The sequence below is a fragment of the Triticum aestivum genome, chromosome 2D, assembly GCF_018294505.1.
Source record: "Triticum aestivum cultivar Chinese Spring chromosome 2D, IWGSC CS RefSeq v2.1, whole genome shotgun sequence".
Classification (NCBI taxonomy): domain Eukaryota; kingdom Viridiplantae; phylum Streptophyta; class Magnoliopsida; order Poales; family Poaceae; genus Triticum; species Triticum aestivum.
This window is the reverse complement of record NC_057799.1, coordinates 275,664,501-275,680,522: the sequence shown is the minus strand read 5'-3', so window position 1 is coordinate 275,680,522 and position 16,022 is coordinate 275,664,501. Positions and strand designations below refer to the sequence as shown.

The 16,022-nt window shown below is 45.9% G+C and overlaps 1 protein-coding gene across 1 annotated transcript; it reads left to right on the top strand.

Moving 5' to 3' along the window:
- The first annotated feature begins 85 nt into the window (after positions 1-85).
- LOC123052758 (protein FAR1-RELATED SEQUENCE 5) lies at positions 86-2,914 on the top strand. Its single transcript, XM_044476093.1, has 3 exons — positions 86-388; positions 1,007-2,459; positions 2,533-2,914. Exon 2 carries the CDS (start codon positions 1,023-1,025, stop codon positions 2,385-2,387), a length of 1,365 nt encoding a protein of 454 aa, XP_044332028.1. The 5' UTR covers positions 86-388; positions 1,007-1,022; the 3' UTR covers positions 2,388-2,459; positions 2,533-2,914.
- The last annotated feature ends 13,108 nt before the right edge of the window (positions 2,915-16,022 follow it).

Here is a 16,022-nt window from a genome sequence, read left to right as displayed (position 1 = left end):
CCGCCCTCCAATCTCCATCCAACGTTCCACAGCGATCCAAGGCAAAAAAAGTACCAGGCGATCAGACTTGGACCAAATCGTGGTGGTCTGCCCGCTCGGAACCAATTTGTGGCGGGGAAAAGGGGAGATTGGCGCCGAGCGTTGCCGCCGCAGAGGACAGGCAGGGCCGCGCCGCCGCCGAGGAGGACCCGCAGGGTCGCGCCGCCGCCGCCCCAGTGAAGCGCTCCGCCTCGCCGCGGCAGTAATCAGCGCCGCCGAGCCCCCGCGGGAACCAGCTCCGCCGAGTCGCCGGGGAACCAGAAGAGCGCCGTCGTGCGCCGGGTAGCAGCGACTTGCCGCCGCGGTCCACGGAGGAGCGCCACCCTGACCACCACGTCCGGTTTCCCAGGTCGCCTCTCCTCTTCCTTCACATCAGTTTGATGCCTGTGCAGTTTGGGTTCAGAGTTAGCACGGTTTGGGTTAGTTTCGTTTCAGAATTAACTGATAATATGTGTAGTTCTATGACTTTGCATCAATATCACCGCTGCACCAAAACAAGTTAAATTGTGTGTAGTTCTATGAGTTTGCAACAATGGCGAAGATTGCAGTCCACTAATTTATCATAGTATACTGCAGATTACTCCGTAGATTGGAAACAGTACACCTTTTTGTGCCCTCTCCTGGACATAATTGACTGAAGCCTTGGTGTAGCGTCCACTGTAATTAAATCTATCCCTCGGTCTCTTTATTTGTCAAGGAAAAAAATATGTGATATCTGTTTAGCAACGCCACAACAAAAGTTTAAGGATGGATAAACTCTGGATCCATCATTTTTCCTATGTAAACTAGATGGCATACTGAATCATCATATTCAGTGTGAGTGTGAGTAATTTATCTTTTATATATGAGTTGTTGTACCATCCTGACATGTATATACAGATATGTCTTGACATGTTGTACCATCCTTGCTACCGGAACCGAGAAGATTGCAGTCCACTAATTTATATACTTTGTTTTCGTTTGGCAGAATTGAATGTTGTGCAATGGCAGAAATTGGAAAGAGGACACCCAAAGTTGGTATGAGGTTCAGAGATTCGGAAGAGGCTTGGGAGTTTTGGGTAGATTATGGGGGTCACATTGGCTTCGATGTGAGGAAAAGATCCACAATCAAAAGCAGATGTGATGGTGTGATTACTTCACGCTGGTTTGTTTGTTCCAATGAAGGCCATCGAAGGAAAAACCAAACAGATCATGAGCCAAAGCGTATTAGAGCAGAAACAAGAACCAATTGTAAGGCTCATGTGATTGTTACATATGATCGAGTTGCCAACAATTTTGAAGTCACCGAAGTTGATTTGGAGCACAATCACCGCCTTCAATTGCCACAAACCTGCCACTTGTTAGCATCACAAAGGAAGATTTCAGAAGTGCAAGCTTTCGAGATAGAAACAGCCGATGATTCTGGAATTATGCCAAAAGCTTCACATGAGTATGCTTGTCGTCTAGTTGGTGGCCCTAACAACCTTGGTCACACTTACCGTGACCGAAAGAACCATTTGCGAAGCAAGCGGCAGCGGGAGTTGGCTTATGGACAGGCTGGAAGTATGTTGAATTATTTTCGTGACAAGCAGGCTGAGAATGCAGCATTCCAATACCATTTGCAGTTGGATAGTGAGGAGCATATAGCCAACATATTCTGGGTTGATGCTAAAATGCTACTTGACTATGCACACTTTGGCGATGTTGTCACATTTGACACTACATTTGGCACAAACAAAGAGTATAGGCCATTTGGTATTTTTCTTGGGCTGAACCAGTTCAGAAAAACAACCATTTTTGGTGCTGCATTGATGTTCGATGAAAGATTTGCTGTTGCTATTGCGAGGTTGCATGGAGATTTACAGTTTGAGGAGGAGCGCATAGTGATAGGTGATCCTTTGACCAAAACGGTTTCATGTAGTTGTGGGATGTTCAATAGGACAGGAATCTTGTGTGCACATGGTCTAAAAGTGCTTGATTTGATGAACATAAAGACATTGCCGGCACATTATGTCTTGAAGAGGTGGACTAGAGAAGCTCGCAATGGAAGTATACAAGATAGACAAGGAAGGAATGTGGTAGAAAATCCAAAAATGGAAGCTGAACTTCGATACAAGGATTTGTCTCATAAATTTCACAAAATGGCACAAAAAGCAGCCAACTCTCCACAATGTTGTATTCTATTGGATAATGCACTTGATTCCGTCGCTCCGCATATACATGATTTACTCAATGCATCCACTAGTGCCATGAATGAACTATGTAAAGACAAAGAGAATGTTGACCCAAATGTGCAGCAAGTAGATGAGTTGCTTAGATCTGCACGGCTGAAGAAAAAAGAGGTTCAGTCAAAGAACTTAAGGAGATAGAAAATTTGGCTTGATAAGTTACTCAAGGGGAAGCACAGAGTAACTAAAGGACCAACAAAACAGGGAGAAAAGGTAAGTTGCAATTGGTACATGATATGTTGTTATTGCTCATTTGTTAACTAATTCCAGTGATTTTTGTTCTCAGCCACAAAGGAAGAAGGATGGTGTGCAACAAAAGAAAAAAGATGGTGTGCAGCCTCAAGTAGAAGTCGAGAAGTATGACAACAACAAAGAAGTAAATTTGGTGCTTCAAGAGTGCAATAATATTATGAGTTTCACCCAGCTCTTGACGGCTGACCATGATAATCTGTTCTAGCATGGAAGCTCCTTAGATAATATTTTGTACATGGTGGTGATCATGATGATTATCTGTTCTAGCATGGAACTCGTGAGATAGTATTTAATACTGAATTTCAATCAAGTGGTACTGAATTTGTATTGTTAAATTACTGCTGTTTTTTGTTGCTATATGACTGCTGTTTGCATACAGTTTTTTTTGTATAGCTAAGTTTGAAATTTAATACTGAATTTCAATCAAGTGGTATTGAATTTGTATTGTTAAATTACTGCTGTTTTTGTTGCTATATGACTGCTGTTTGCATACAGTTTTTTTTTTTGTATAGCTAGGTTTGAAATTTAATTTATGCAAATTCGGTAAAAAAAAAATAGCTGCTGTTTTGTACTGTATAATGACTGAAAAGTTGGTGATTCTATTGAACAAACTCTGAAAACAGTAGTCTGATGCATTTTGCCTGTGTAGTCTGATCGCCTGGGATTTTTTTTGCCTTGGATCATTGTGAAACGTTGGATGGAGATTGGAGGGCGGATGGGAGGCCGCATGTTGCAACGTGACATGCTGTAGGCATGTCACCTGATCCCAGTCCGCACCTGCTGCACCAAGGACTCGTGGGCCACTGCGTGAGGAACGAAGAGACGAGATGTGCTAGTGCTACATTTACAAAACAATCCTTGTACTATTATAGAATTGAATGAACTGAACACAGCACCTCCCCAACCCAACGCATAATAAATGGACTCCGGTGCAAATCTGACCTCGGATTTTGAACCATATCAAATCTAACATTCATGGCAAATTATGTTATCCGAGGACAAGTTTAGTTGGCAAACATGACAAATCTGCCTCAGTTCATTTTTCTATAAAAAAATTGTTGTGCTTGCAAACTAGATTTGTCATCTTCGCCGCAATATAAATTGTCATGAAAAATGTTAGATTTGCCATGCCTAAAAATATGACGTTGGATTTTTAGTGTTTCCATATAAATGGCATAAGGGCATCTTCAACGCACACCTCAAACCTCCCGCAACCATTCAGACAGAGTTGTCCAGACGCCACAAGCCATCCAATTGTCTTGTATTTGTCCGCAGATTAGTCCGAGTGTCCGTTTTCTCACAAACCAAAAGCAAACCAAGAGGCTTGCAGGAGTTCAAACACCCGCCACGTAGGACTCAGACAGCGTCGGCCCACCCAAAACCGAGGCGGAGCCTACTTATTTGGAGTTGGGCACTGTTTTCGCAATCTTCGGCTCTCCGCTACCATCTCGTAGCTCTCCACCCAATTCCTTCCCTTTTTCGTCATCACTACCATCGCATGGACCCGTACGAAAAGCTACCGGAGACGATGAATGTGGGGAAGTCAGCGAGACGGTTGCCCGGAAGATCAACTGGACGACACGGCAAGCATGTCGCCACAAAAAGAAGGCAAAGGATAAAGAGGCGGCCGACAAAAATAAGGACGGCGTGGGCTGCGAGCGTGGCCGTAGACGGGGTGTAGGAGGGCGATAGGGCCTGGGAAGCGGGCACCGTCGTCCATGCACACGTCGTCCTGGCAGGAACAATACCAGCCTCCCTACTTCTACACCGCCCAACAGCTCGGCAGTCAGTCTTTGCCATCCGCTGGCAGGCACATGCCTTATTGCATCAAGGTCAACGCGACGTCGCTCCGTTTTGCGCGAGTCTGCATCGCTGCAACTTGTCCGATCATGAACGCCGGTGTGGAGCATCTCGGTGCCCGCTCTCTATCTTTTGGTATGTCTCAACCAAGCGAGCCAACGTACGACGATGCGGGCAGTGAGATGATGGGCATGATCAGCGACCAAGCCGGAGGCTGCTTCAAGGATGAGCATGTGGATGACTTGGAGCCAGAGGTGCACGCCCAACAACCAGGCACGTACACCTTGTCGGGCATGCACCCTAGCTAGCCGGATTCATACATCGGTCAGGCAGGATCAGGACGGCATGACGACCTTGTTCCAGAGGATTTTGTGGTCGTCCAAATAAGAGGGGTAGAGGAGAAAGCTTCAACATGCGGGAGGATGAGTTGTTGTGCGACTGGCGTGATTCACCCCTAGCATCGATTCGGGCCATGGCACGGAGCAAAAGGGCGCAACATTTTTGGCTAACATTCATACTTGGATCCATGAGCACGAGAATTTCGCCTACCACAATGAACTCATCCGCAGTCCTGGGACTAAGTCGCTCAACCATCGATGGTACACCATCCAAGAGGTTGTGAGCAAGTATTGCGGCCGTTTGAAAAACTAATCGGTCGGTGGCCAAGTGGTGCGCTAATGACCCACATGTATAGGGGATCAATTGTAGTCCTTTCGATAAGTAGGAGTGTCGAACCCAACGAGGAGCAGAAGGAATCGATAAGCGGTTTTCAGCAAGGTATTCTCTGCAAGCATTTTAAGACAATTGTGAAAGATAGTTTGAGAGTAAATAATTTGTAGCAAGTAACAACTAACCAAAGTAGAAAGGTGCCGCAAGGTGGCCCAATCCTTATTATTGCTAAGGACAAGTCGGAAGTACTTCTTATAGTGATTTAAACGTTCTTGAGGACACACTAGAATTTCATCTAGTTACTTTCACCATGATTCGTTGACTCGCCTTCACTACTTGGATAAGTTGTTATGTGGGTGGACCAGAGCTAAGGTTATGTTCTTACTTGAACAAACTATCAACTTATGATTACCCCCCCCCCCCTCGCAAGCATCCACACCTACAAGAGAAGAATTAAGATAAATCTAACCATAGCATTAAACAAAAGGATCCGAAACAACCCCTTACGAAATAACTCATAAACTGGGGTTTAGTTTTCCGTCACTCCTGCAACCCATCATCTACAAACTAATTCCATGCCTTTCCCTAGGCCCAAACTGTTGGGAAAGGTAGTAGAAAACAAAAAAAATCGCCCTACGAACACCCAGGAACAATATGAAGATGCATATAGGGTTTGGATCAACGATCTTTACCGACTCCGGAGTGCAGTGGAAGTAGACGAGTTAGTGTAGATCGTACTTGAAGTCCCTCGAACTGTTGATGACGATCCTGCGAATCGCCCTCGAATGATCCCTCAAACGGAAGACCAAAAGCACGACCTCTCTACTTGGTTGCAAGCATACGGTCTTCACGATCCGGCAATGCTTCGCCGTCCAGAGCTAATCACCGTCGAAGAATTAGAGGGGGGAGATTAGAACCACTCTGGGCTTCTAATTATGAGGATCAGAGGATCTAGGTCAAGCTCTAATTGATCAACTAGGATCAACAAGAACTAGAACTAGAGGAGGCTCCCAAAACTTGTATATATATCAAATAGTGTCAATACCTCAAGTATATAGGTTGGGGGGAGGAGGGGGCGCCACACAAGGGGAGGAATCCTCCTCCCCTTGCACCGGCCCTAGGGGGAGGATCCTCTCCAAAGTCCAATTCGGTCCCCCCTCAAGGGGAAAAGGGGGCGCCACCCCTATATGGGCCTTTGTGGCCCGATTCTCCCTCCATCACTTGACCTTTTTAGGCCCATTGATATTAAATTAAGTGTAAAGGCCCTCTAACAATTACTAGAGCATATTATATATAATTTAACATCACCGGAAACATTTTCCACCTATATATTACTTATCGGTAATACCCGGTATTGCCTAATAAACTTCGAAACCCTTCCGGTGACCCCGAAACGCTTTCGGTTCCTCTCTGGACTATTTCGTATTTTAATGAAAAAATTCCACAAATAAATCCTTGGTACTCTCATCCTACTAACATTCAGCCGATCGTGATTACCTTAATCTTGTGACCTCGTAGGTTCGGTAAATCATAGGCATGGACGAAACTCCTTCGTTCAATGAACCATAGTAGAACTGTGGACGTCCATATCGATCCCTATGATTAACGAATGACATTCGAGTGAAACTTTGGTTATTATGTGATGTTACCTTTCCTTTGTGATACTACACAAAACCCGGGGTGCATCAGTATCCTCCTAAGTCATGCACATGCTCACTATACCATTGATCCCGTTGCTGGATTTGCTCTTCTTTCCTGTTGAAGTATTCCGACATCTCTGTGACATAGTCACCTGTGTCTGGCTAGACAATGATGGATTCCATCACACCGAGAAGCACTCTCCATCGTCGAAGGAGCAAATCCCACTCTCAAGCTATCTAGTCCATTATCAAACTTTCCGATGAACCCGTAAGTTGTCATTATGATCACCGTGTTACTGATGACGTGTGAGCAACCCCAAAGTCCACCGTATGGTGGGAAGCGACTATGCTACTCTCATGGTCCGAGGAACTAAAACACACACTAACACTTCGTGTTATAACAATTGATTTCAGATGATATTATCTCAAAGTATAACAAACAAGATTGGGTCAATTCAATATGATCGTTCTTCTAACGTCATACTCTCATTGTTGTTTCAGAACTATCGTTACACTTAACGATATCCCGAGATCTGGAAAACATGATCATCAACAACACTTGAGCCAGTCTCAGAGGCAAGACCAGTAACCTATACTTTATCGTTGATCATTTCACACGTGCATATGAGTTTTCCACTGAATCACATATTCCAGTATCACAACAATTATAGCATGGAATATAAACTCTTAATTATGAAAAATTTAAATATAATAATACAATATTATTACCTCTAGGGCATATTTCCAACAATCTCCCACTTGCACTAGAGTCAATAATAGCTGCATAGTCCATTTAACACTTGTGGCTTTATGTGGTGTTCCTCATGCTTTGTTTGTGGTAGAGCCTTTGTCATTAGTTTTGACATATTCAAAACCTTGCAATATTTGTGTTAGTCATGTCTGATCTTGATTCCTTTTCCTTTTGAACAATGCCACTATTATTCATAGTATATTGTCATTGGTTTCATTGCACTTGGGATCACACCAACTCTGTCAAGACACTACTTATTTAACATAGTATCATTGGTTTTATTTAAAATTACTATTATACCAACTCACATCAAGACACTTCTTGATGATCTATATTCATAATATAGTAATATTGGTTTTATCATACTCAGGATCATACCGATCATATCAAGACTCTTCTTGATTTCTGTGAGGCCCCCAATTTAATCGTACACGGATCATACACACAAATGTGTACGATCAAGACCAGGGACTCACGGGAAGATATCACAACACAACTCTAGTGATGTAGGGTGGAACCCTAGATGGCCGATCTTTCACGAAAGGAGCGGATCCCTACGAAGAACGCGATGAACGCGAGGAGACACGAGGGGAACACGAGAGAAATCACTCAACCAACAAGAATAGATCACACATGCGCTAGATCGATGAACAGTAAGGTAAGATACAAGATCCAAATCCAACAAAGGACGATACAAAGGTAACCGGTTCTTCTCCGTGAGGAGGTCTTGATGGGGGCCACCTAAGAGGGGGTCTTGAATCCAAGGTGATCTTCTCCGAAGAGGGGCCGCAGTCTCTCTCGAGGAGGAGATCCGTAATGGATGAGCAAAGCTCTATCTCACATATGAGCTAATCCTTTGCTAACCCTAGAAAGAGGAAGGGGATGGAGTATATATAGTCTAGGGGGCGAAGAGGTACATGGGCCTCGGCCCTTTACTGTGCGCAGACAGGCGGAGCCGGATGTCCGGGCCTTCAGGAGGAGCCGGATGTCCGGGCTGGGGGCCGGATGTCCGGGCTGGGGGCCGGATGTCCGGGCTGGGGGCCGGATGTCCGGGCTGGCGGCGATAGCTTCTGTAGGTTCTGGTGCATGGCCCGGATTTCCGGGCTCGGGCTGGACGGGCGGTAGGGCTTCGGCTGGTGTGGTCGCTCCAGGGGCCGGATGTCCGGGGCCTGGAAGGTGAACTTGCCCGTTTCCGTTGGTTCTCTTCATCCATGGACTTGGCGGCTTGTCCGTCTTCACGAGAATCTTCGGGAGGGTCCTCTTGACACCTGATCATGCATAGCATATCGGACTTAGGTAGTAGCCATGTCTCGAGTGGATCATATGTGATATCACTAAGGAAGGAAGTCACCTCGTTCTCGAGAGCTCTAGCTCGTGCTCATGTCACAGGTCCTCTTGGCTCTTGATGAGACGATGGTAGGTCCATGGGGATGATCGTAGGATGCTCCGCATCATCTCCCCTCCCTTGGGAAAGATCCGACCTCGGATCGAAATCCTCATCACCATGGTATGGGGAGAGATCTTTGATGTTGAAGATGTCGCTCACGGAGTACTTGTCGCGTGGGATGTCGATCTTGTATGCGTTGTTGTTGTAGCGTGCAAGCACCTTGAAGGGTCCATCGGCTCGTGGTAGAAGTTTGGACTTGCGCTCGTTGGGGAAACGGTCCTTGCGAAGGTGTAGCCACACAAGATCTCCAACTTGGAAAATCATCGGTTGCTTGTTGACGTTGAGCTTGGTCGCGAGTCGTTGTACTTGGCGCTCGATGGTGTGCCTTGTATCTCCATGCATCTTCTTGAGGAAGTTGACTCGGGCACTCGCGTCCATGTTTGTGCGCTCTTGTAGCGGTAGAGGTAGAATGTCCAATGGTGACAATGGGTTGAAGCCATAGACGACCTCGAAGGGGGACTTGCCGGTAGTTGAATGTCTTGCACGGTTGTAGGCGTACTTGGCGATAGGTAGGCACTCCTCCCACTCCTTGATGTTCTTCTTTATCAACATGCGTAGTAGAGTGGTGAGCGTGCGGTTCGTCACCTCCGTTTGGCCGTCGGTTTGTGGATGGTATGCCGAAGAGAACAAAAGCTTGATTCCGAGCTTGGCGCACAAGGTCTTCCAAAAGTAACTCAAGAACTTGACGTCGCGGTCTGAGACAATCGTCTTTGGCACTCCATGAAGTCACAAGATTTCCCTATAAAACAAATTTGCAACATGTGAAGCATCGTCTATCTTGTTGCAAGGAATGAAATGAGCCATTTTGGAGAATCGGTCCACAACAACAAAAACGGAATCCTTGCCATTTCTAGTTCTAGGCAAACCAAGCACAAAATCCATGCTAATATCTTCCCATGGTTGATATGGAATTGGAAGTGGCATATAGAGGCCATGAGATTGGGCTTTAGACTTAGCTTTGCGACATGTAGAGCATCGGTTGGCGAAGCGATTGACGTCGCGAAACATCTTGGGCCAAAAGTAGTTCTTGGAGAGCGTAGCGAATGCCTTGTCGCGTCCAAAGTGTCCCATGAGTCCGCCTCCATGAGATTCCTGCAAAAGCAACAAGCGAAGAGAGGACTCGGGGATGCAAAGTTTGTTAGCTCTCATAAGATATCCATCTTTGATGTAGTAGCGTTCCCAAAATGGATGCGTCAAACACTTTGCATAAGGAATAGCAAAAGTAGGATCATGCTCATACAAGTCTTTTATGTGCTCAAAGCCAATGACATTTAACTCAAGTTGAGTAACAAGCATGCATATACGGGAAAGTGCATCCGCCACAACATTTTCCTTACCTTTAATGTACTTGATGACATAAGGAAATGACTCAATAAATTCACTCCACTTAGCATGACGCTTGTTCAACTTAGTTTGACCCTTAGTATTTAAGCGTTTCATGGTCGGTATGGATGATGAACTCATGAGGGCGTAGGTAATGTTCCCATTCATGCAAAACTCGCACTAAAGCATATAGCTCTTTGTCATAGATGGGATAATTTAGTTGCGCTCCGAAGAGTTTCTCACTAAAATAAGCAATTGGGCGCTTCTCTTTTGTTAACACACCTCCTATGCCATTACCACTAGCATCGCAATGAATTTCAAAAGGTTTGTCAAATTTGGGTAATGCAAGCACGGGGGCATGAGTAAGCAAATTTTTAAGCTCATTGAAAGCGATGTCTTGGGATGTTCCCCAAACAAACGGTGCATTTTTCTTACTCAAAGCATGCAAAGGTGAAGCAATGGTGCTAAAATCCTTCACAAATCGATGGTAGAAACCGGCTAAACCAAGAAAACTACGCACTTGTTGCAAATTGGTTGGTTGGGGCCAAGTTTTAATAGCATTGATCTTAGATTCATCAACATGAACACCCTTAGAAGATACTACAAAACCCAAGAAAACAAGCTTATCAACACCAAAAAGGCATTTTTCCATATTAGCATAAAGTTGCTCTTTTCGAAGAGTTTGTAGCACGGTGCGAAGGTGGGTGACATGCTCTTTGAGAGATTTGCTAAAAACGAGGATATCATCGAAGTAGACAACAACAAATTCACCAATGTAAGGGCGAAACACATAATGCATAAGACGCATGAAGGTACCGGGTGCTTCCGATAAACCCATAGGCATGACCAACCACTCATATAGACCAAACTTTGTTTTGAAAGCGGTTTTCCATTCATCACCCTCTTGTATGCGGATTTGATAGTAACCACTTTTAAGATCAATTTTGGAAAAAATAGTGGCAACGCTAAGCTCATCAAGCATATCATCAAGGCGTGGAATGGGGTACCTATATCGAACGGTGATAACATTGATAGGTCTACAATCGGAGCACATGCGAAAGCTACCGTCTCGTTTTGGCACAAGAATGACGGCACAAGGACTCAAACTTTCACGCACATGTCCATGATCTATGAGATGCTTTACTTGCCTTTGTATTTCTTTGGTTTCTTCGGGGTTGACGCGGTAGGGAGCTTTGTTTGGAAGCGGCGCTCCGGGGATGAGGTCGATTCGGTGCTCAATGCCTCGTATTGGAGGTAGACCCGGAGGTAGCTCATCGGGGAAAACATCTTGGAATTCCTGCAATAAAGAAGATAACACCAAAGGTAGATTGTGAGAGTTGTTAGTTTTTGGTGCCTCGTCCTTGCACAATAGGACATAGTGTAGGACACTTGATGGGTTCTCACACACTTCTCTCATCTCACGTTTGGTGGCAAATAGGACTAAGTTTTTCTTGTCGCTCATCGTGGAGGCACTCAATTTGGGCTTGTGGCGCTCACTCTCTTTTTGGTGGGTCGCTCTCTCACTATTCTCTCCACGATGGGTGGCTTGCTTGTCGGCGAGTACTTGGCTTGGAGACATAGGTCGTAGCACAAACTCTTTCCCTTTCATCTTGAAGCTATAGTGATTTGTACGCCCATTGTGAATGACACCTCGGTCAAATTGCCATGGCCGTCCAAGAAGGAGGTGGCAAACGGTCATCGGAAGGACATCACACTCCAAAGTGTCTTCATAGGCGCCGATCTTGAAAGAGACTTGTACTCTATGCTCGACTTGTATGGTGCCGGTGTCGCTTAACCATTGAACCTTGTAGGGGTGCGGGTGCTTCATTTTGACCAATTGGAGTTTGGAGCATAGTTCTTCACTTGCCAAGTTATGGCAACTCCCTCCATCGATGATGACCTTGACGGACCGTCCATTGATGCCGGCCTTTGTGTGGAAGATATGGCATCTTTGATCTTCGTCTTGTTGATGTTGAAGAGTCAAGACCTTGGAGACAACAAGAGCGGGACTTGAGTCTTTGTCACAAAAGATGTGATCATCTTCTTCTTCATTGTTCACTTGTCGGTGCATGGCCACTTGCTCAAGGGCTTCCATTTCTCCTTCACTCATGGAGTCATAGGTTCCGTCGTCGTTGAGGATCATGGTGCGCTTGTTTGTACACTCGAAGGACTTGTGGCCTCGGCCTCCGCATGTGAAACATTTGATGGAACTTGTCTTGATGGTCTCATCGGTTGGAGTAGATGATGATGAAGCTTTCGGCTTGAAGTTGCTTGTAGTAGGAGGACGAGTTGGTTGAGGTAGAAGGTGGTGGAGTCATCGAAGCTTGATTGTTGGAGAAGCCGTAGGACTTGGATGAGAACTTGGCATACTTGTAGTCGTCTTGTACTTGCCGTTCCGCTTTGGTAGCTTGATGCACTAGCTCGATGAGGTTCGAGTATGGTTGGAAGTCGGCAATCTTCTTGATAGGGTGATTGAGTCCATTCAAGAAACGCGCCATAGTTTGCTCATCATCTTCTTTGACATTGGCTCGTATCATGGCAATCTCCATTTCCTTGTAGTACTCTTCAACGCTCTTGGTTCCTTGCTTGAGTTGTTGGAGTTTCTTGAAGAGGTCGCGGTTGTAGTAGTTTGGCACGAATCGTGCTCTCATGACATCCTTCATTTGTGCCCAAGTGGTGATGGGTGGTTCACCTCTTGCCGCTCGGCGCTCAATGACTTGTTCCCACCAAATGAGGACGTAGTCTTGGAATTCGAGGGATGCCATTGCGATCTTCTTCTCTTCTTCGTAGTTGTGCAAGCGGAAGATTTTGTCAACCTTCAATGCCCATGATATGTACTCTTCGGGGTCATTGCTTCCGGTAAACTTGGGCATGGTGAACTTTAGCTTGCCATATCGTTGCTCTTCATTGTGTTGGGGTCGGGGATGATGACGCCCATGTCGGTGAGGATTGGCAATCTCATGTTGCTCTTGGCGAGGAGGGTTGTCTTCCTCATGTTGCTCTTGGCGAGGAGGGTTGTCGACCTCATGTTGCTCTTGGAGAGGAGGGGGTCCATTGTCTTCTTGCTCTCGATGGACTTGACGTTCTTGTCTCGCTTGAGGAGGAGCTTGTCGATCTTGACGAGGAACTTGTCGATCTTGATGAGGAGCTTGTCGATGCACACGTGCTTTGTAAATCCTTTCTTGAGCTTCGTCGCGAAGTGCTTCTTGATGTAGTCGAGCTTGTCGGCCTCGATTGGCTACGGCACGACTTGAATCTTGAAGGGCACGTTGCGCCTCAAGTGCTTGAGCTTCACGTAGTTGTTGTTCTTGACGTTGCGCCTCGGCGTCTTGTGCATCTTGATGTTGTCGCGCTCGCTCCTCTTGTTCTTGTTGTCGTTGGCATTGCCGTTCTTGTGCGAAAGCAGCTTGGTTTTGACAATGTCGATGCTCTTGAGAGTCGGTGTCGTGTAGAGGATTGCGGTTAGCTTGATGGTCTTGACGCGCGGCACGACGAAGAGTGTTCGATGTCGGTGTACTTGAACCGGAGATAGTGTCGTCGGAGTGTCGACTTGAGCGGCTCCGTCTTGACGAGGACGAAGTTGTAGAAGAGCAGACCATCATGGTTCGGATATCTTGTTTGAGGGAACTCATGGATGTGTCGAAGTAGTCTCTTGTACGTTGCTCGGATTGTCGTAGGTCGGTGGCGAGATTGTCGATGCGGTCGCCCAAAGAAAGTTGTTCTTGATGCAAAGCTCGGTGTGCAGCAAATAGTTGAGTCTTGGTGACGTAGGATGACATGTCGTCGTCTTGCTCCAAGAAGGGTGGGTTGGTAGAAGTACTTGGCCTATCCATCATTCCAAACAAAGATATGTGAGTGGGAGAAAGGGAAGAACCAATACCAAATGTACCTTGACCGATGTTGAAAATGGATCAAAGATCACTCCAATGTGTAGCAAGGAAATAGCACAATTGGTACCAATTCTTGTCGGTTCTCACACCCACACAAGTAAAAGCTTATGGTGGAGCTTGGTTAGGATGGTGGCACAAAAATTTGATGCAATTGTAAGTGAGACTCAATAATGTTGGAAAAGATTCGCGACTTGTAAATGCAACAAGTAGACCAATAGCAAGATATGGTACACGGAAACACACACGCAAATAGATAAGTGGGGTTGGGCAACCAAGGATGAGCCAAAATGTGGAATCCACCAAGATGCTCTTGTTGCACAACACTAGAGAGACGCTAGCACGATTGCACAATAGGCGGATACGAACTTGTGCACAACCTACTAAGCAAAAATGCAACGACTTCTATCCCAAGTATGCTATATGTATGATGTTTCTATGCTTTTGATCCAAGATGATCGAGTATGACAATCTTAATGTTGTATGATGCTATGGTTCTTGCTTATAAGCTCTTTGCTTATCTTTCTTCTTTTGCTTAAAAGCTTGTTTGGCTCTTTGTTGTTTGAGCTCTTTTCTCATGCAATGCTTCACGAACCAAGATAGCAATTGTGTATGCGAAGACAACTTTGTGACACAAGAGATGATACCAAGATATGCAACACGATGATGGTATGTATGCTATGGGAAGTATGATCACTAATGTGCACAAGTCACGTTGCCGGCAATACTCAAAGGCTAGTCTCGATGGGTAAGCTACGAAAAGTAAGGCCATGGGGTTATCAATGCAAATGCAAGAGAGTATGATGATATCACGATACCAAAGTGATACCAAGGTGAGGTTGATACCACAATTGTGATGTAGCCGTTCGTAGTAGTCCTTGGCGAAGATGAGCGGTGGTGATGTTGATGCCGAACCGTACCTAGATAGCCGAAACACAATAGGACACGGAAACCACAACTCAAATTCTCAAAGCAAAACGGGTCAAAATTGTCGGAGTTGGTAGCGGGAAGGGCTATGGTGGTGCTATGCGGAAGTGGTGGTGGTATGCGGAAGTTTATGTGGGCACCGGGACAAAATTTGGCGATGGTTAGGCGGAAAGCGGAGTGGAGGATGGAAGTGATGCTGTCAGGAGCCGGATGTCCGGGCTGAAGGCCGGCTGTCCGGGTCGGGCCGGATGTCCGGGCTCGGGATCCGTGGATGAACTCGAAGAACACCGCGTGGAGAGGTCAAATCCGGGGCAAAATTCGGAAGATTTTGTGGATGGAAATTGGGGAAAAGATGGGGAAAAGCTAGATCTACCTGCAACACACGAAATCCGCGGATCAAATCCAACAAAACTTCATCACACCAACAAATCACAAAAAAAATTGGGGCTATTTTTGTGGGGCTATTTTCGGATTAGGACGAAAAACAACAAAATCAAGCTAGAAAACAAAGAGAGGGGGCTCCGAAATCGTGATCAACGTGGCTCATGATACCAAGATATTATGAGACAAGCTGGCTCTGATCCAAGATGATGTAGGATGGAACCCTAGATGGCCGACCTTTCACGAAAGGAGCGGATCCCTACGAAGAACGCGATGAACGCGAGGGGAAACACGAGGGGAACACGAGAGAAATCACTCAACCAATAAGAATAGATCACACATGCGCTAGATCGATGAACACAAAGGTAAGATACAAGATCCAAATCCAACAAAGGACGATACAAAGGTAACCGGTTCTTCTCCGTGAGGAGGTCTTGATGGGGGCCACCCAAGAGGGGGTCTTGAATCCAAGGTGATCTTCTCTGAAGAGGGGCCGCAGTCTCTCTCGAGGAGGATATCCGTAATGGATGAGCAATGCTCTATCTCACATATGAGCTAATCCTTTGCTAACCCTAGAAAGAGGAAGGGGATGGAGTATATATAGTCTAGGGGGCGAAGAGGTACATGGGCCTCGGCCCTTTACTGTGCGCAGACAGGCGGAGCTGGATGTCCGGGCGTCGGGCCGGATGTCCGGGCCTT

Excerpts from the sequence above, each read along its gene's own strand:
- LOC123052758 (XM_044476093.1), top strand. The coding sequence starts at position 1,023 with ATGGCAGAAATTGGAAAGAGGACACCCAAAGTTGGTATGAGGTTCAGA.